The following is a 20,851-nucleotide window of genomic DNA, read 5'->3' on the forward strand; positions in this document are numbered from 1 at the left end:
GAAAACTGGGAAGGAGGCAGAAGAGGCTGGGAGATCCATCAGACTGCAGTGTAAGTCTGACCCCAGTGAAGCAGAAAGGGAAGTAAGGTGGGGTGAAAGCATCCCAACTGCCGTGCTGTCTAAGAAAGGTTCAGCTGGACAAATGGGAAGTCCTTGTGTCAAAGTTGCCCAGGGAAGTGTGAATCCACGGCACAAATGCAGCGATGGAATTCAGAGTGCAGCTACTGGGGCTCTGGTCTAGGTTCCCTGTAGATGGAGTTCTTCAAGCCCCATTCTCATGGCTACCATGACATGCTTAAGAGTTTGGGGCTTTATTTTAATCATGAGGTCAAGGTAACACTTCTGCTTACATGATTGCCACTGATTCTAATCGCTTGATGTATACATTGTTAGGAATGCTGACTGGCCGTCCCTGAATGATTTTCTCTGCCTATCTCAGTTGTTTTTAATGCATGATATGCGACCCAGTATACAAGGATCTATATGATCCTACGGAAGGAAATGTGGAGCATGACGACAATTCTGCCAATAATAGCTAAGCTATGAAAACTGTAACCTAATTGTTAGAATTAATTGGTACCAATAAAATGTATTCAGCTTCTGAAGCCAAATGTCATAATCACCTGGTAAGAGAGTTTTCCATTATCACAGATAGGTAATGGGTGATTCATTGAAAATCTTGAAAGTAGTTCTATATATGCCATATTTCACAGCAAGCTTTGAAATCGTTAGGGGTGTTGCCTTGAACTAATTTTTTACATGAAAGAGGTCATCAACCAGAAGACTGCAGACAGGCAATGTAGGCAAAGTGGCTCCACTGAACATAAAACAGAAATATCAGATTCCAACTTCATAAACAGAGCTTTTCAGCCTGAGAAACATTATTATTATTATTATTTTCACTCAGTGTGGATGCCTGCTGTGGTGTGCAAAAGCCAGACATTTTATTTTGGAAACATGAAGGCTTATAATAAATAACTTTAATGTGCTGGATATTGGCAATACCAAAACTCAGATAATGGCTTATCTATAAACTTAACATTCATTTCAGTCAAAACTTTAAAAGAAGCTACCCTCTGGGTCACCCTTTTCATAATTCTTGTTATTTGAGAGGAAAGTTAAGAGAGACACAATTTTCCTTGAATTTTGAGAAAAATAAGTCTCTCTTACTTGTAAGAGAAATTACCTAGGAGTAATTCTCCTAGGTAATTTCTCCTAGGTAATTTCTCCTAGAAATTACCTAGGAGTTAGATAACAAATATATTAATTAGTTGATCTCTAATTAAATCAAGTTTCTTTTCATTTAGAAGAATGGTTAAAATGTCTTATATTACAAATGAAATTTTATTTGGGGACATTTCATATGACTCAGGCTTTTTGGCATAGTATATATTGTTACAGTTACAAATATAGATTTTAACTTTTGTCACTAAGGAGCAGCTGGAAAATGTCAAAAGACATAAGGTTATATCATCTGCTCACTTCCTATTTACTTCTCCCTATTTTACTTACTATTTTACCTAATGTCAGTTTTTTTCCCCCCAAATCTAAGAAATGCTATTTTTTTACTCGTTTGACAGAAATCATTGAAATGTTGCTAGAAAAAAGAAGGGGCCATTTCATTTAACTAAGTCATTCTCATCACTTTTTGATCTATTTTATCTTTAAACTCTATTTTACTTTTTATTTTAAATTCTTTTATTTTCCCCAGACTTATTAAAGTATAATTAACAAATAAAAATTATATATATTTAAGGTGTACAACATGATAGTTTGATATACACACTGTGAAATGATTACCACAAATTTGCTCATACATCCATCACCTCACATAGTTATCTTTTTCTTTCTTTGTTTTTGGTGTGGTGAGAACAGTAAAGATCTACTCTCTTAGCAAATTTCAAGTATACAACACAATATTATTAAGTAGAACCACCATGCTGTATGTGAGGTCCCCAGAACTTATTCATCTCATAAATGAAAGTTTGTACCCTTTGACCAACCTCTCCCCATTCCCACCTCCTCCCCAGCTCCTGGAAACCACCACTCGACTGTCTGAGTTTGACGTTTTTAGATTCCACATGTAATAAGTGAGATCATACAGTATTTATCTTTCTTCCTCTGTCTTATTTCACTTAGCATAATGTCCGCCAGTTTCATCCATGTTGTCACAAATGGCAGGATTTCCTTCTTTTTGGTGGCTGAATAATAGCCCCTGGTATATAGGTACCATATTTGCTTTATCCATCCGTTGATGGGCACTTACGCTGTTTCCATATCTTGGCTATTGTGAATAATACTGCAATTAACATGGGGGGGTGCAGATATCTCTTTGAGATAATAATTTCATTTCCTTTGGATATATACCCAGAAGTGGGATTTCTGGAACACGTGGTAGTTCTGTTTTTAATTTTTTGAGGAAGCTCCATACTGCTAAACTCTATTTTAAAGATGCAATCACCTCCATAGTAATAACATTTGTGCCATCAATCATGTTTCACAGTCCATTGTATACCAGTTGTATAATGTGCTTATATAGCATGCATATACATGTGCTTGTAGCGGCATTGTGAGTTATAAACATCCAAATATCTGTGAAATACATTGCATATATTGTATGCAAGTGTATACATGGATATCACATTTTTGTTTAACAAATAAGGAGCCTGAATGCTCTCTAATATCTTTTATTCCTACATTTTTGGTGGCTGCTTTCTTCCTACGTTCTTTGGCTGTTTCTTCATACGACTGTAATTCTGTAATACTTCCAAGATTTACTCATGTTTTACACAAGGTATAACTCACTCATTTCCACTTATGTATAATATTTATTGTGTGAACATCAAAATTGAACCATTCTGTTTGCCATTAGACATGGTGGTTGTTTCCAGCCTTTTGTTGTTATTAACAACCCTGCTATGGACATCATTTCCTGTGTTTGCTTTTGTCCCTTGACAACCCATCCCCTGCACTGTTGCTGGTGGTGTGCGTGTGCGTGTGTGTGCGTGTGTGTGTGTGTTCAGTAAATCCAATTCTGATGTTACTCTTTCACTTAAAAATCCTTCAACCTAGAGGCTTAGCAGAACCACCTGGAATAATATTCCAGATGACCTGGAATGATCTCGAGATAACTCCAGTAACTGAAGCAATTCCTTTTAAGGATAAACATCAAAGAACGACGTTGCTCAGGTTGCTACTCGTCTTTCTTTCTGGCAGCAGAACCTATCCTGTCCCTTTGTACTCTGGCACTACAGATGCTCTAAATCCGATCAGAGGTGAAAATGAATCTCTTATCACCAAAGTTTTCCAGGAAGAATCAAAAGGAAATCTTTCTTTGGGAGGCTGTCCCAGAAAAAGCTACGATGGTGAAAAGAGCCCAGGGGAGTCAGATGTTCCTAGTCTGGAACATGCACTGCCATTTATGAACTGTAAAGTCACTCGACTTTCTGGATCTCTTTGCACATCTAAAAACAAGGCAGTTACGATTTCTGAATGGCCCTGCCTTCTAGACTGGTGTAGAGGATCAAATAAAACCTCCATTCATTCCACAAACACCTACTGCGTCTCAGTCACTGTGCTAGGTCCAGAAGCATGGATGGCCCCCTTGTCCTAAAAGACCTCACAAGCCACACAGTGATTCTCAATCATGGCTGCATACGGGAATCACCGGGAGTGTAAGTTTAAAAAATATGGACGCCTGAGCCCCCTGCATCCTGGCCATGCGAGATGAGACACATTTCTTAAGCTCTTATGCTGCATGTGTATGATGGGAATAACAGAAGCTCTTTCATAGGGTGGTTGTAAGTGTTAAATAATTCATAACACCTGCTTAGCCCCGTGCCTGGTACAAAGTAGCAGGTGATGAACTGCTGGGAGTGGGGTGGGGAAAACCGGTAACTACGTCACTGGAGTAGCGATGTTTGCTACAATGGAGAGAAACATGCAGGTGCTCTGAGGGTCGTCTCACCCTGCTGGCTGGGATGGCAGTCCTGGAGGATGTGATGTTAGAGGCGACTTTTTAACACAAAGGTGGTAAATTAGCCAGATAAGCCTGGTAGGCATTGGGGGTGGGGAACATCGCAGAGAAGGAGTCTGGAATTCTTCTGGAGCGTGCGAGGAGGAGGGGTGAGATTGCGGAGAGCACAGGGGTCAGATCTTGAGGGGCCTTGAAACCACGCAAGGGGGCTGGCCTTTAGTGCTGCTGGCCACCAGGAGCCACCGAAAGGTTTTAAGCTGGGAAGAAGGCGATCAGAGTCGCGTTTACTTTGGGTCACTGCATCCTGGCGTGGCTTTGCGGTGATTTGAGACCGGAGGAGGGTGATCAGAAGGGACGGTGGCCTGGGATCAGGCAGCTGCAATAGAAACGGAGTAAAAGGCCTGAGAAGAAAGGGCGCAAAAGAGGTAAAAACCACGGCCCTTGCCGGCGTTAGGACGGTGAAGGATGCGGAGGACACGAAGGCCATCCTGACCTTTTGCGCGAACAGTGGGCAAAGCAGGGAAATGGCACGGCCTAGGGCTGGGGGTCTCAGCACGAGACGGGGGCTCTGGGTGGACTACGGCAGATCCCGCCGAGGGCCGGTGAGTCTGAAACGCCGGAGGCCTGCAGGCCGAGGTCGCGCTGGCGCGGCGCCTGGGAGCGCGAACGACCGGGTGGAGCGCGGGGTCCCAGCGCAGCGCGCCCCCAGCAGCCCTGCCCACAGAGCGCCCGCCCGGGGAGCCGACCGCGGGGACGGAGCGCGTCGCCCCGGGGGCTGATCCCAGCCCGGGAGGGGCTCTCCCGGCGCGCCGGCCGGGATCCCGGCTTCCCCGGGGGACAGGCCCGCGCCGCTCCGTGTGGATGGAGAGCCCGCGTCGCAGCGCGGGGACGCCGGGGACGAAGCGCGGGCGGGGCCTGGGCCTCCGCTCCGGGACTGCTGGACGGTAACCGGATTGAGGCGGAACCAGGGCGAGGGCGGCTCCTTCTCCTTCGCCTTGCGTCACTTTAGGTGTTTTGGGGTCGAGGAAGAAGGACCTGGGGGAGGGCAAGTGTTTGTCGAGGTTAGTTTTGGTTTGGTTTGTCCTTTGTCGTCTGCATCTTTCTCTCTCTTTTGTTTGATGTCATGTTTCCTCCTTTGCTATCACCCATTCTTCACTTTCTTTAGGTATCTTGGAGATGTTACACAACCTGTCTACCCCTGTATATTTATGATTCTTCAAACAGTAACTATTGACTTTACCAGAAGTGGATTTTTTTTTTTCTGTCAAATGTTGTCACCAAACTAACTACGTGAATAGTTTACTCAGGCGATTATGTTCTGATGCTGATTCATGAGCTAAATTCCGGGATTTGTATTTCTCTAGAATGTTCCATAATGCCCAGGAGTGTGGTAGGCACACAGTTGCCTTTCAATATATTCTTGATAATCTGTCACTTTTTAAAATTCATAATGTAATTCTTTTATTTTTATTTATCTCAAAAGATTCTGTGTTCTGACTCAACACACCATTTTACCTTAGAAGTTTTCAACACTTTTTAATGAAAATCTTTTATATTCCTTCACATGCACTCATCTGCAGCAGCTAGCGATTAAGATAATGAAGTTAAGTTGGTTTAACAAACCTATCTCAACGAATAAGTGAAGATCATTTTAATTGATCTGTCACTTTTGTATGCAGAGAGAAAGCAGTATCCTCTTCTCATTCCTCTTGTGACCTGATGAGAAAGCCCCCCACCCCCAAGCATGCCCTCATTCCCTCTCACAGATCCTGCCCTGCCTCCTAACTAGCAACTCCAGTTTCTCGCATTATGGTCTAGCAACCCCTCTCCCGAGAAACTCCTCAGGCCCATCCTTAGTAGCACTTGGATAAATGTCAAGGTTTGGGCACCTGGCTTTTCAGCCTGCCTTTCAGACTCTGCATGTCCATCCTTTGTGACCCACCCAAGCCTTCACATTCTTTTCGTTCTCTTCTCTTGTGTTGTTACTGGAAACAGCATGCAGTAATGGAAAGATGCCATTTCAAACAACCATATTATGAAAAAGAGCAAACACATAGAAATAACATCAAACATCTGGTCAGTATTTAAATTTCCAAATGTCTCCCGCTCTAGTTTTGTTTAGTTTGTTTGAATCAGGATCCAAATAAGCTCCAAATAATTGGTTAATATATCTTAAGTAATTCCTAAGTTCCCCTCCATCTGGACTTCATCTCAGCCTCTGGACCACTTTCTGCCGTTACTGAAGTAAATTATTAGCTTTTTAAGGACCTTTTCCTAGAGGGTGAAATGGACTCACCAGTGATGTCTGGACTTAGAGTTGTGGAATTCCTCGGCATTTTGTATGCCTTTAAAAGCCCAGCATTTTGGCTTGGAATCAGAAAGTGGAAGAGAGCATACAGAGACAAACCTCATTCAGCGGCATCCTTGATGTACTTGAAAAACATACACATGTGTGACTTCCCTGGTGGTCCAGTGGTTAAGAACCCGTCTTCCAATGGAGGGGACGCGGGTTCAACCTCTGGTCGGGGACCTACGATCCCGTATGCCCAGGGGCAACTAAGCCCGCGCGATTTATAGCCTGAGCGTCACAACTAAGACCCGATGCAGCCAAGTAAATAAAAACAAAAACAAAACACACACACACACACACACAGTGGATTTGCTGCGAGAAGCTAGGTTAGAATCTTTACATTGCAGGGATGTGCAACCCCTCAGCCAGTGTTACTTGACTGCTTTCCCTTCTTAAGTCAGTAGTTTTCCTCCTCTTCAATATATACTTTTCCCTCTTCCCATTTCATACTTTCTCTCTCGTCCCCAAACTGGCCTTCATGCTATCCTTCTTTCTAATTTTCTACCAATGCTCTAATACCAAAGACTGGCTGACCACTCATCAGAGATGCTGTAGAAGAAGTTTGGGTTTAGGTAGAAAGCGGACCCAGAGTTGACCTCTATGGTCCAGCTCTGGAGTGCAGGTAAATCAGGAAACAAACCTGATGCTGGGAAAGAAATTGAAAGGAAGAAAAACCAGTCAGACCTCTGTCGGTGAAGAGTCAGCAGATGGCGGCTTAAAAATTTAGTGCACACTGTTTCTGCCCCACGACGTGTCTAAATCCAGAAGTTCTTCTGGTAGATGTACACACTGCAGTGGTAATGTAGGCACCTGCACTACACTGATCAACAAGTGCTAACTAACTCAGACTGAGAATAGCCCAATTCAGCAAAAAAGTCCAAATTAGGCTATCTCAATATTTTTTTTCTGTGTGTGTTCTACACATATACAAAAGAAACATTCTCAGTGCCGACTTCTAACCTTTTATTGTTTTAACTGTGGATTAAATTGGTCTTAGGAATTTCAATTTACCCTTAGGAAAGGATATTCTTTTCCTACTGAAGGAAGCTTTTCTTGCAGTCTAAGATTTCTCTTTAAGCTACTTTTACCAAGTTTATCAAGTGAGCTTTTATCTGGGCTCACAAATGTAAGAAACCTGTTAAATCAACCCAAGTATTGTGGAAAGTCGGGTGCTTGAAATTAGGGGAAATAAATTATGCTATTTATCATTCATTTTAAGAAGAGTAGTTGTAGCTGGGAAGAAACCTAATGACCTGGTAATGCTTCTAGTTAGCTTTCAATCCAATACCCCAAAATAAAAAGTAGTAAGTTATTGAGTTCAGAGGTGGTAATTAAAAAACATCTAGTGTTTCATATGTAAATCTTGCTAAAGGAGTTTGCACAGTGAAGGTGAATGAACATAGTTTTCTTTTTGCCTGATATACTACATAGAGAAGCATCCTGGCAGACTTCTCACTGTGGAGATTCCTGAAGATGGTGTACTGATGGTTCTGTAGGCTGAACGCCACTAGAAACTCTACTGACTCAGGTATGCCAAGGGTCCTGCTTAGAGTCTTCAAGGAATCAGAGGGTTGTACTGTACTGTAACTCTTGTATTTTCTTTCATCCTTAAAAAAAATAGCTACCGTCCTTCAGGGGAGAACTTTACACATCATTTAAGATAATATTTTGGGATTGTGGGAGCAGAAAATGGGTTACTCAATGTAGTGTCTTTTGGCAAATAAAAGATATTAAACAACATGTGCACAAAAGTGTTGGAAAGTCAAGTCCAAGAATAGAAATCCCTTAACACAATGATATAGTCATCCTTCTGTAAATATGAAAAAAAACCAAAAATGAATAAAGATCAGTACGCATTCTCCTTTTGTAGTGGAAGCTCCGTAATTAAATCTTCCCTCCTTATCTTTTTCTTGGAGGGGGGGATTGGGAGGGTGGCTTAATAAATTATAACACTACCTCTACTTATTGAGATTAGCACGGTACTTTTCAATAACATTTGGTTGATAAGAATACTTGAAAATTGCAATTAGCTTTAAGAACAAACAGGAACTCTTCTTAAAATCTTTTTTGAAAACTAGCTTGAGCACGGATGGGCAAATGGGGGCTCAAAACAATTTTGGAGAAAAATAAAGTCAGGTGGTTACCTTGGATGACAAAGTGTAACTTCTGAAAAGTATTTACTTGTTAGCTTTATCTCAAGGAAAATGAAGCAAGACTATGAGGGTAATGGAAACACGATCTTAGTCTGTTCTTTGCCCACTTTCTTTCACATATTTCCCTATATAGTTGGGAAAGAAACCAGATTATTCAGTAAAAAAAGAATATTTAGCATTCCACATACTCGAGGGTAGTTTATTGCAGCATACATGTCGCACTCTCAGCTTTTTATTGGTGTATACTCTCCTTACCTTTTGGGGGAAAGAAATTACTGAGTTACTCTCCCTATTTCAGACAGACCCTGTATGTCACATCAGTGAAGGCTGAGGTGGGGATTGCAGTCAGTTTTCTGGCCTCGCCAAATCTAGATTTTACCCTGAGATTTCTTTTGCTTTCTTTCTTTTTTTTTTTTTTTTGCAGTTTTGTGAACTCTTGGGACATCAAAGAACTGTAGTAAAATAATATTATAAAATCACATATCAATGCTGAATATTGGTATATAAGACTTTAGAATTCCTTTTTACTATTAGCTCAATTTTGACCCTACAGGGTGAAAAGCCCCACAGTATTCCAGAGGTGACTGATTGCCCCATAAGGTATATTACACTTTTTAAAAATAGTGTGCTCATAAAAGTTTTTTTCTAAACAATAAATTTTGTCTGATGTATATTCCTTTTAAACATGTACAAAATGAGAAAAAGATCCTTTGTGGAAAAGAGAAATTGGCTCTAATGAATAATAAAACTGTAATAAAAATGCGGAAAAAGACTATGTAGCTAGATTATACTTTTCTGATTAAAAAATTACATTCTTAAGATAAAATAACCTATAGTTCTGACACTTGATTTCTCACACAACAGAAAACTTACTGGGCATGATATGGACTGTGTGTGTGTGTGTGTGTGTGTGTGTGTTTTATGTATCTTAATACTCTCGTTTCATGGAAGAGGTCTATTTTCTCTAACTTTTATACAGATAAACTCAACATGGTTGGATAAAAGACAAGTTCCTCTCTCAGACGTGATAGCTAGACTTGGGTAACAAGAAATGTCATTTGCTATATATTAATATGCATGATGCCCTTTGTTGTTTTAAAAGCATTTTCTTTCTTTTTAAGGCTTTCTGACTGTTGGAATGGTTTTAGATGGTCATCCCAGAGAATGAAGGCATGGATGGCTCACATGAAGCGCTGGTTGTTAAAGACAAGGTGGGAGCATTTATAAATCTGCTTTCAAAGTTTGCCTAATCTGACTCCTGATTTGCACATACTCTTTCCAAAATATATTTTGAACTAAGATGCCGTGTATAAAATAAAGGAAGTTAGGAATGGTCTTTTCTGACCATCTAGAAGATTCACCAGGCTTCCAGTAATCTATGTAAAACTTATTAATTCCATGTTATTCCTGAATAAATATTTTAAAGGCCGGGGAGCTAAGAGTAGGGATAATTACTTCCTATTTAAAAAGAGGAGGCAGATTCATTTTTAAAATAAATTTATTTATTTTATTTACTTTTATTTTTGGCTGTGTTGGGTCTCTGTTGCCGTGCACGGGCTTTCTCTAGTTGCAGCGAGCGGGGGCTACTCTTCATTGCGGTGCGTGGGCTTCTCATTGGGTGGATTCTGTTGTTGCAGAGCATGGGCTCTAGGCATGCAGCCTTCAGTAGTTGTGGGACTTGGGCTCAGTAGTTGTGGCTCATGGGCGCTAGAGTGCAGGCTCAGTAGTTATGGGCACACGGGCTCACTTGCTCTGCGGCATGTGGGATCTTCCCGGACCAGGGCTCGAACCCGTGTCCCCTGCATTGGCAGGTGGATTCTTAACCACTGCACCACCAGGGAAGCCCCTCATTTTTTAAAAAACTATACTGTTAGTAGTAATAGGGAAGTGGCAAAGGAGTAGTCCCTTTTATTTTGATAATTTATATATCTATGTATCTACATCTATATATACAAATGTTTATAAGATTTTTCAGATAACAGTGTAAAACCATGAATTTAAATGCATCAAGGCCACTTGAGAATAAGAAGTGTTCTAAAAATAGTAATTGGCATAGGGATATAACTGACCACAGACATCTAGCAAACAGAATGGTTTAAGGGATTCTACAGGTGTAAGAAGATTATCCAAAGTTCATTTCAAACCTTGAACATAAAAGTCATTTATTTTTGACATTTTCATGCTGATTCAATACTGATTTTTTTTTAATGAAAAAGAGTAAGAAAAACTGTAAGAAATAATTGTAACTTGACATTTATTCGAACATTTGTCCTGGATTATTTTAGGCTTGGCTGGAAAGGGGATATATTTTGGACAGGGTATGAAAAAAGAATTATGATGCAGGTAGCAAAAGGTACCCTAATATAACTGTTATTAAGACTTGATAAAAGTTTTTTTAACACAGAATCCACTTTTCCCCAAATAAGTCATGAAAACCTCACCATCCATGATAATTCGTCTTCTCAGTAGCAAAAATGAAAAGATGTCAGGCTTTATTTGCGATACGCAGACTCTGTTAAGGGCACTTATGTGCAAGATTTTGGGCTGTTTATCTTGACCATATATGACTGGAGAGAAAGCATTCATGAGAAATAGCAGTTTGTATGTGAGACAGGGTAGGGAGGGGAGAAGAGTATTCAGAATTCTTTTTTTTTTTTTATAGATAAAAACCTAAACAAAACTTTGATTTCTTTTATGTTTTATTAATTTCAAGCATTTTAATTTTAGCTTTTGTCCCTTCTTCTTAAATGATGTTGCTTGCAAGTGTAGCATTACAACTACACACATTCCTGATCATGATTTTAAAAAATTCTTTGTATTCAGACTTTACATGTTTCTTTCCCGTCATAATAAGCTCTGGCAGGTAGCAGGCTGCAAACTGCAAACTAAGCATTGAAGGAACTGCCTCCACATATACTTCTGGGAGTGATGTGACAGCCTCTATCATGCCTGCTATCTTCCAAGAAGTTCATTATTCTCTCAACCCCCATATTCCCTTTCTGAACACACAGAGAAGCAGTAGTTGGGTGGCTCTATAGACACTGCTGGGGTTTCTGCTCTTCTTGCCATCAGGGCTGCGGTGGTGGAGTGAGGGCTAGAATCTCTCCAAGTCTCAGAGCTGCAGGTGTTCTCATACTTATTCAGTCGTGTGGTTATTGCAGGGTTATGTTTCCAGAGTTGTCACCAAATAATATGAAAAACCATTAGTTAATATTGGACAGTGAAATGTCTAATCATTTAGATAAACATGTCTAAAGTGTTGGATTTAATGTTAGTGAGATCATCAATTCTCTGTTTCTTATCCAAACGAACAGCTGAATATTTTATTTATTTACTAAAATAAGTTTTATTTATTTATTTATTTGGGTGCACTGGGTCTTAGTTGCAGCATGAGGGATCTTCGTTGCCGCGTGCGGGATCCTCATTGCAGCATGCGAGATCTTTTAGTTGCAGCATGCATGATCTTTTTAGTTGCACATGCAGGATCTTTAGTTGCAGCATGCGGAATCTTTAGTTGCAGCATGAGAACTCTTAGTTGTGGCATATGGGATCTAGTTCCCTGGCCAGGGATAGAACCCAGGCCCCCTGCATTGGGAGTGTGGAGTGTTAGCCACTGGACCACCAAGGAAGTCCCTGAATACTTTAAATGAATGTAACGTTTAAGAGTAGTAACATTTGGGGATGCTATGAATTCTCAACATTCCTACAGAATGAAACAAATATAGTCATTCCTCAAATATATGCCGATCTCTGTGGTTTGCAAAATTTTCAAAGGTTTCAGCTGCATATTCATAATGGATTCTTTGCAGAACACAACAGTCTATATCACTGCATCTTTATCATTTTAGGAATAGGTACAATGAAGAAGAAATCTGTGCTTTCCTTGCAGGTATTGAGCTAGTGGAACATTTGCTATATTAAAATAATTTTGTATTGTATTTGATTGACATTCAACTTTAAGTTAATTATACCTCACCTCCTACTCCAATATAGAATGTAATACTTTAGACCTTTCATCATTAGTTTAGCCTAAACTAAGAAAAATTTTCTTTTGATGCTATTTACTTACTTGGGCTAGACTTGATTTATCTGAATCATTACACTCACTCTTTTTTTTTTTTAAACATCTTTATTGGAGTATAATTGCTTTACAATGGTGTGTTAGTTTCTGCTTTATAACGAAGTGAATCAGTTATACATACACACATGTTCCCATATCTCTTCCCTCCTGCGTCTCCCTCCCTCCCACCCTCCCTGTCCCACTACAATAAACATGGCTGATTTGGTAAAAAGAAAAAGCATAAAAACTGTTTTTGTATGAGATAAAAATTAATTATTGCTATCAAGTACAAATATAACCTTCTAAAATAGGTTTTGAAAGTAAAATTAATGGAAACATCCAATTTAAGCATCTGTTTATTAGAAGTTGTAAGTTAACTGAATTTATTAGATGCAGTTTTATAGCGGTTGCAGTCAGAATTTCAAAGAAAGCAACTTTCCCTGAGAGTTTGTCATGGCCCGTTGGTGAGCAATGTGTGGCACAAGTATAATCACTCTCAGTGGTGACAGGAGGGTAGGGCAAAGGTCCTCACTTAGAGCTGATCCAGTAGAAAATATGCAAACACAGCATGAACTCCATGGGGTAAATGGCCACTGAGAAGACCCTCCGTGGAAGAAAATTGAACAGGATGGTCACCAACGAGGCATCTTTGCCTTAAGTTTTTGCTAATGTTGCTTGTCTGGGAGAAAGGTGGTTATGTAAATAAAAACAGTGAACTAGAGCCAAACAACAACAGAAAACAAAAAAACAGCCCATAGCACACTCTCAGGGAAAGTTGCTTTTGAAATTCTGACTGTAACCACTATAAAACTGCATCTAATAAATTCAGTTAAAACTTTTAATAAATAGATGTTTAAATTGAATGTTTCCATTACCATTAATTTTCAAAGCCTGTTATAGAAAACCATATTTGTACTTGACTCTGGAATCAGTGCCCTGCATTTCCCTTCCCGACGTCTATGTGTACCAACATTGAGGTACTCCGCTATAAATGCTATCCTTCTGATTTGGGAATAAAGCAGAATCACTGACAACCAGCTTTTCCTCCTCTTAGCCTTTTATTAGCCAGGTACTAGGAAAAGAAATGTTTAAGACATAGCCCTACCCTTGAGGAGTTCATAGTCTTGTATAGAAACTGATGAAAAATTAGGATGTAATGAATGTGATTAGTGTAGATTTTTCTGTTTGAAGTATTGGAACTATTTACCTGTTTTTGGGTCTTTTGTGCAAAATCGTTTGTAGAAGGGAAGGAGCAGAGAGGATGACAGAATCTCTATATTTAAAAAAATGGACACACACGCACACCCCCCCACTGCCACCAGATGGCAACGTGATATTTGGAGGATTTTCTTTAAATTCAGGGATTACTGCCTTGTTTCAGGATCATTTAGATTAGTACTTTCTCCTGCCACCTAGGCTTTTAATCTCTTAGTGTGGAAACTGATTTTCGTTTTTGGTTCACTTATTTGCCTTACTAATTGTATCAAGCATATGAAACCCTGATAAATCAAACTCTGTGTAGCAAATAATATGTTTTTCATTAGCTGTTTTGTTTTTTCACTGTTACGACAGTACCAACTTACATCTGAAGTCCAAAGCCAGCATTTGCTCACTCTGAGGTGGGACTGGTGAGCGTCCATAAGTGGCATGGCTGTTTGGGAGTGCTTTTGGTTGGGACACTGAAGCCAGAGCTCCAGAGTATATCCCCCTGCTAAACAGGTTATAAAAGGATGTTATTCTTTTTAATAAAATAGTACAAATAATTCCTCTTGAAAAGTATCTATTACCTCACCCTGAGAAGTGTTTGACTTGGATAAGCCACTGTTAATTCTAGTCTTTTAACATAACTGAACATGTTAAAGTGATTTAGGCCACAGGAGATTTTATGGCTATTAGAAACTATTTGGCTGCAAATATAATACGAATAAAATAATAAATGTTTTTTATTTTGATTAAACCGATTTATATAGTTTTTTTCTGGAATGAATCATAATACATTTGTCTTCCACATAATTCTGTAATGTAGATAATATGTTAACTCCCACTTTTGACCTCATAATTCATGTTTTTATTGTTTGTAGGCCAGTGAGAAGGATTCCTCATTATCAAATTCTCATAAACAAGTCTGACAGAATTTGCATCTCCTAAACCTACATTTCCAAGGAGGTCATAACAATATTTATGGAATATGAGGCACAGAATCATAAGTTAAAAAATATTTTTCCAGGTCTTATTTGCATTGAACTCAAATTAACTGTCAAATAAGAATACTGATATAAGTAAGGTAAATACTACAAAAAATGTAATCTTTAGCATGTAGCTGAATGGAATCCTAAATTTTATCAGTAATATTCAGAAACCTTATTTTAATAGTATTTCCTTCTAAAAAGGAGCTTGGAACATAGTGGGTTTGTTTCAAATATCCTAATTAGAAAGAAATTTTCTTTCAGAAAACAGCAATTACAATTTTTTCTTTCTTGAAAGATTTTCTTTAAAAAGGGGTTCAGAAGAAAGAAATTGTCAGGATTAAGGATTAAGTTCGGGATAGGTTTATTCTAGCAGGCTTTGTGGCACAGGTCCCCTAAGTAATTCATTGTGATACTCCAGTATCTGCCATGTGTCAGAAATTAACTTGCCATTAACTGACAACTAAATTTGATACCCTTAGTCTTAAAGTACACAGGATGTCATACATAAACCAGTCCAATCTTTGAAGGATTACTTCTCTTAGATGCTCTACAGAATTGTAGGACTGTCCATTTTATAGGTTTTTTTTGAGGCAACATCTTTAAAAATGCCTATAAATTCTAAAAAGTGTTTGCTAACTTAAAATTTGTTTTTAGGTATTTATTGCTAAGTTGAAAACCTTCTTTACCAAATATGATGGGACCAAAGATACAATGAAGCCATGGCTAAGAAAAACCAGCCCCCGTGGTTAAATTTTATTGAGTATGAACAATTTTTTTCTTGATGTACAGACTCAATAGTACTTTTCTACCCAACTAGATAAATAAAAGCTAAAATATAATTTATTTAACTCTTTTTGGAAATAAAACTTCAACATACCTTAAACTGGTTTTCTGATAAGTTTATTTTTAATATGACTATTTAAAAATTCATCTTAATGATAGATTTGGAAAAGCCAACTTTTATTTGGGTTGACAATAATCAAAGAATGCAGCTGGTATAGTGGCTACCATTTACCAAGTAACTGCTATGTGCTAGGCATTATCCTTGTGGTCTTACAGTTATCAACTTTAATCCTTATAGCAACACTGCAGGGTAGGTATTATTAGCCTCATTTCATTGGTGAGGAAAGAGAAGCTTAAAGAAATTAAAGTGCCTTGCCAAGTTTCTATAACCAGTACATTGCTCAGCAGATATTTGAGAGCCTACTCTGTGTTGGCCCTGTCACTATGCTAAGACTGAGAATGCAGCTGTGAATGAGAAAGACAAGATCTCCATTCTAAAGGAGCTTACATTCTAGTAGTAAAATCAGGATTTTAAAATAGCGGTGTTGGATTCTAAAATTTTTCTTCTTAGCTTCCACACTCCTTCCCACCAAGGATACTACAGAAGAGATGGATTAAGCGGTTTTAGTGCCACTTAAGAAAGTGGGTGGGGATGAAAACTACATACTGGAATACGTTATAGGAAAGAAACATTGGTATATGAGTGTCAAGCTCTACCAAAGGAAAAACCCTAGGGCTTAGCTGTATGGCAGGGAATGGAAAGCCTGTGCTGCAGAACAGACTTGGCTTATGTAGACACACCTGCAGATGGTGTATAATGCAATAGCAATGATATGTACTTGCTCAGATAGCCTTAAGGATCAGTATTTTCTCAGTGTATGGCCCTGCACTGTCCAACACAGTAGCCATTACCTACTTATGGCTTTCGAGTCCTTGAAATGTGGCTAGTGCAACTAAGGAACTGAATTTTAAATTAAAAAAACATTTTTAATTTAAAAACTGACACGTGATCTAGTTACTAGATCTTTCAAGAATGTCTGGAACAACTGGGTGTGTGAATCTATTTTTTCCACCTATATTTTAAGAAACTTAAATACAGATCAAGTATTTCTGATGAAAATTTAGCATCTGAATTGAGATGTGCTGTAATATAAAATACACACTGGATTTTGAAAACTTAGTATAAAAAAGAATATACAATATCCATTAATTATTTTAAGAATAATTACATGCTGAAATGATAATATTTTGGATATACTGGGTTAAATAAAATATTAAAATTAGCTTCAACTGTTTTTCACTTTTTAAAAAATGTAACTACTAGGAAATTTTAAATTACATATATGGATTGCATTATATATATTTGTACTGGAGAGTGCTGGTATAATCAAAGGAGCCCTAGTGAAGAGAGTCTGGTCAATATATTATCTTTTATTTCTGTCATCAAAATATTTTCTTAGTATATCTCATTACCCTTTTATCAAGAGTTATGTATTGCTCATCATTCTTTCTATGAATGTTAACAATCATGTTAATAACTGTCAATATTTTGTCCTGTAGTAGGAATATAAAATTATTTACACATACACTTATATGAACTGTCACTATGCAAGTGTGCACATATAACACATTTATTCCCAAACAGTATTTCCCATAGTAAGTTTTCAAAAACAGAAAGTAAACATAAGTATTCTGTGGAACTATATTCAAGGATTGACAGGCTTGAGGGAGAAACACCTTATATACTACACAATATACATATATTCAGGACAAAAGCAAACATTATAAAAAGTATAAAAATAGACAAAAAGATACAAACACAATATATTTTGGTCAAAATTTCAGATATGTTTTTTTTTCTTCTCTCTCCCCTTTACTTCAAAAGTTACAAATACTTTGGAAGCAGCATGTATTGTTGCACTTTTGATTTTTTGTTGTACAGTTAACGAACCTGAGAGTCTGGATGACTGGTGATCATCTATTTGGCCTTCCCATTCTTTCATTTCTTCTTCTTTGATTAATAAAGGTTTTCCTAGAGTTTGGCCAACAAGATTACAGACTTCTTGAGCTTTGCGCCATGCATTTTCTACAGCAACGACACAGGCTTGCCGTCTTAGGAATTAAATGCAGAGATTATTAATACGACAGTCAACAAACCGCAGCACTGAATAGTTTTGTTTAATTGGTTGATAATTAATTTAAAGATGTGCTTAACTTACCGAAGATTCTCAATAGAACCTGGAGTATGATAGAACTGGGGTTGGCTGATGACAACAGAGCTATCTAGCTTTTCAACAAGAAAGTTACAAATATTTTGCATTTTTCCGAATTCAGTAAATGTAATGCAGACCTGTAAATGAAATGACAATTGAAATTATTTTCATGTCTGATGCATTATTTCAAATCTTTCTCTACATGTGAGTTAAAAAAAGTAAAGCCAGGTTACAATGAGGTCATTTTATAGTATGTAACAGATATGAAAGACCTACTTGGTACTTATAACTAAATTTTGTTATTAAATTTATTTTTGCTTATGAATTTTGTAATTTATCTAATGTTGACTTGAACATTTAAAACTTCATTTTAAATCAGTCAGAGACTTTTTATGAAAGAGAACTGGAGGGTTTCCTCTTCAACTTTATTATTCAGCTAAATTCTAACCCTGATAAATGTTTCATGATTCTTTAGTCATCTATGCCATTAGTTAGCTTCCTGATTAGCGGTAATTGCTTCATACTTCACTGCTGTCATTTGAGGTATGTTTCTTCTTCCAAAAGTTATTTTCCGATCTATATGCAGAAGTTCATCTATTTCACTATGTCCTCTGCCTTTAAATATGTGGAAGCAGCAAAGAGAAAGAGAGGGATGAGGTAACCTCCTGAGTCATCTTATACACTGAAGAACAGTTGCCTTTAATCATAAATGTTATCCAGGGAAGACTGATGTTCTATCTGGTTTCAATACTAAGTGAATAATGTCTTTTATAATCAGTTTGTCAATTTCATTTTTTTTTTTTAAAGCTGACTGGGATTTTGAGTGGGATTGCAATGACTCTAAATATAGATTAAGGAAGACCTGATACCTTAATGATACTGAGTCTTCCAAATCAGGAACAAGGTATGTTTCTTCATTTATTTAGGTCTTCTTTAATTTCTCTTAGCAATATTTTGTAGTTTTCAGCATACACAGTTAAAAGATCAGATTTATCCCTAGGTATTTTATATTTTTGATGTTTATTAGTTCTAATAGTTTTTTTGTAGATTCCTTCAGATTTTCTACATTGATGGTCATGCTGTCCATGAATAAAGACAGTTTTACTTCTTACTTTCCAGTATGGATGCCTTTTATTTCTTTTTCATGCCTCACTGCACTGGCTAGAACTTCAAGTACAATGTTGGATAGAAGTTGTGAGAGTAGATACGTTTGTCTTGTTCCCGATCTTAGGCACAAAGCAATCAGTGTTTCATCAATAAATATGATGGTAACTGTAGATTTTTCATAGGTTCCCTTCATCATTTTGAGGAAGTTTCCTACTATTTCTAGTTTGCTGAGAATTTTTATTAGGAATGGATGTTGGACTTTGTTAAATGTTTTTCTTCATCTACTGAGATCATATGTTTCTTTCTTGTTAATATGATAAACTAGATTGACCAGTTTTTGAATGTTGAAACCACCTTTCATTCCAGGGATGAACCATACTTGGTCATTATATATTATCCTTTTATATATCACTGGATTTGATTTGCTAAAGTTTTGTTTATAATTTCTGCACATAAGTTTATGATGGACACTGGTCTGTAGTTTTCTTTGCTTGTAATGTCCCCCCGCCCTCCCCCCACCCCCACCGGTTTTGTTATCTTCTGGTTCCAAATAATGAGTTGGAAAGTATTCCAGCTTCTTCATTTTCTGGAAAAGTTTGTACAGAATTGGCATAAATTCTCCCTTAAATGTATGCACTTTTTAGTTTCTCTTTTAACTTCTCCTTTGACCCATGGGTTATTGAGAAGTATGTTATTTAAATTTCAAATATTTCAGTTCTATCATTTTTGCCTTAAGTATTTTGAAGCTTTAATTATTAAATGTATAAGTGTTTAAGACTGTTATATTCTTGATTGACCCATTTATCATTATAAAATCATCTTTATCTGGGTAATACTCTTTGCTTTGAAATCTACTCTGTCTGATATTATCATAGCCACTACAACTTTCTTTTGGTTATTGTTAGCATGGTATATCTTTATGCACCCCTTTGATTTTTTTTTTTTTTTTTGCGGTACACGGGCCTCTCACTGTTGTGGCCTCTCCCGTTGCGGAGCACAGGCTCCGGATGTGCAGGCCCAGGGGCCATGGCTCACGGGCCCAGCCGCTCCGCGGCATGTGGGATCTTCCCGGACCAGGGCACGAACCCGTGTCCCCTGCGTCGGCAGGCAGACTCTCAACCACTGCGCCACCAGGGAAGCCCTGGTTTTTTTTAAAGTCAGGTTTATTAAGGCATAACTTATAGAGAGCAAAATACACTCCTTTTAGTATATGTTCTATGAATTTTGACAGATGCATTTACTCATGTAGCTACCATTATGATCAGTCCCATCAACTTCCTCAAATTCCCCTGTGCTCTCCACATCCCAGCCCCTGAAAGCCACTGATCTGTTTTTTTTTTAAATAGTTGCACTTAATATTTTTAATTTAATTTTTTATTTTTTGGACAATTTAAAAGGTTACTTTCCACTTACAGTTACTACAAAATATTGGCTCTATTCCTCGTGTTGTAACTCTATGTCCTTGAGCCTATCTTATACCCAATAGTCTGTACCTTCCACTCTCCCACTCCTATATTGCCCCTGCCCCCCAACACTGCTAACCATTAGTTTGTTCTCTATATCTGTGAGTCTGCTTCTTTTTTGTTTTATTCACTAGCTTTTTATATTTTTTAGACTTCACATGTAAGTGATATACAGTATTTGCCTTTCTTTGTCTGACTTATTTCACTTAGCATAATGCCCTCCAAGTCCATCCATGTTGCTGCAAATGGCAAAATTTCATTCTTTTTTATGGCTCAGTAGTATTCCATTGTGTATACACACACACACACACACACACACACACATACACCATAGCTTCTTTATTCACTCATCTGTTGATGGACACTTAGGTTGCTTCCGTATCTTGGCAGTTACAAATAATGCTGGATGAACACTGGGGTGCATGTATCGTTTTGAATTAGTGTTTTTGTTTTTTCCAGATATATACCCAGGAGTGGAATTGCTAGGTCATATGGTAGTTTTATCATTTGCAAATATTTTCTCCCATTCAGTAGGTTGTCTGTTCATTTTTTCAATG

The 20,851-nt window shown here is 38.0% G+C and overlaps 1 protein-coding gene across 3 annotated transcripts in view; it reads right to left on the reverse strand.

The window, feature by feature from the left end:
- Positions 1 to 2,777: 2,777 nt before the first annotated feature.
- The window catches only part of IRAK1BP1 (interleukin 1 receptor associated kinase 1 binding protein 1), a 50,184-nt gene continuing 32,110 nt past the window's right edge, over positions 2,778 to 20,851 (reverse strand). Inside the window, exons 3-5 of one of the 3 annotated variants that reach the window (XM_060168424.1) lie at positions 17,731 to 17,861; positions 17,463 to 17,623; positions 15,627 to 16,109 (exon numbers count right to left, since the gene is read on the reverse strand). In XM_060168424.1, coding sequence (XP_060024407.1) covers positions 16,006 to 16,109; positions 17,463 to 17,623; positions 17,731 to 17,861 — 396 coding nt within the window. In that variant the 3' untranslated portion in view covers positions 15,627 to 16,005. Of the gene's footprint in view, positions 4,353 to 15,626; positions 16,110 to 17,154; positions 17,624 to 17,730; positions 17,862 to 20,851 lie in introns of those variants that run through there. The other 2 variants (XM_060168423.1, XM_060168425.1) reach the window with 2 other exon arrangements.

Source organism: Lagenorhynchus albirostris, chromosome 12 (genome assembly GCF_949774975.1).
Source record: "Lagenorhynchus albirostris chromosome 12, mLagAlb1.1, whole genome shotgun sequence".
Classification (NCBI taxonomy): Eukaryota; Metazoa; Chordata; class Mammalia; order Artiodactyla; family Delphinidae; genus Lagenorhynchus; species Lagenorhynchus albirostris.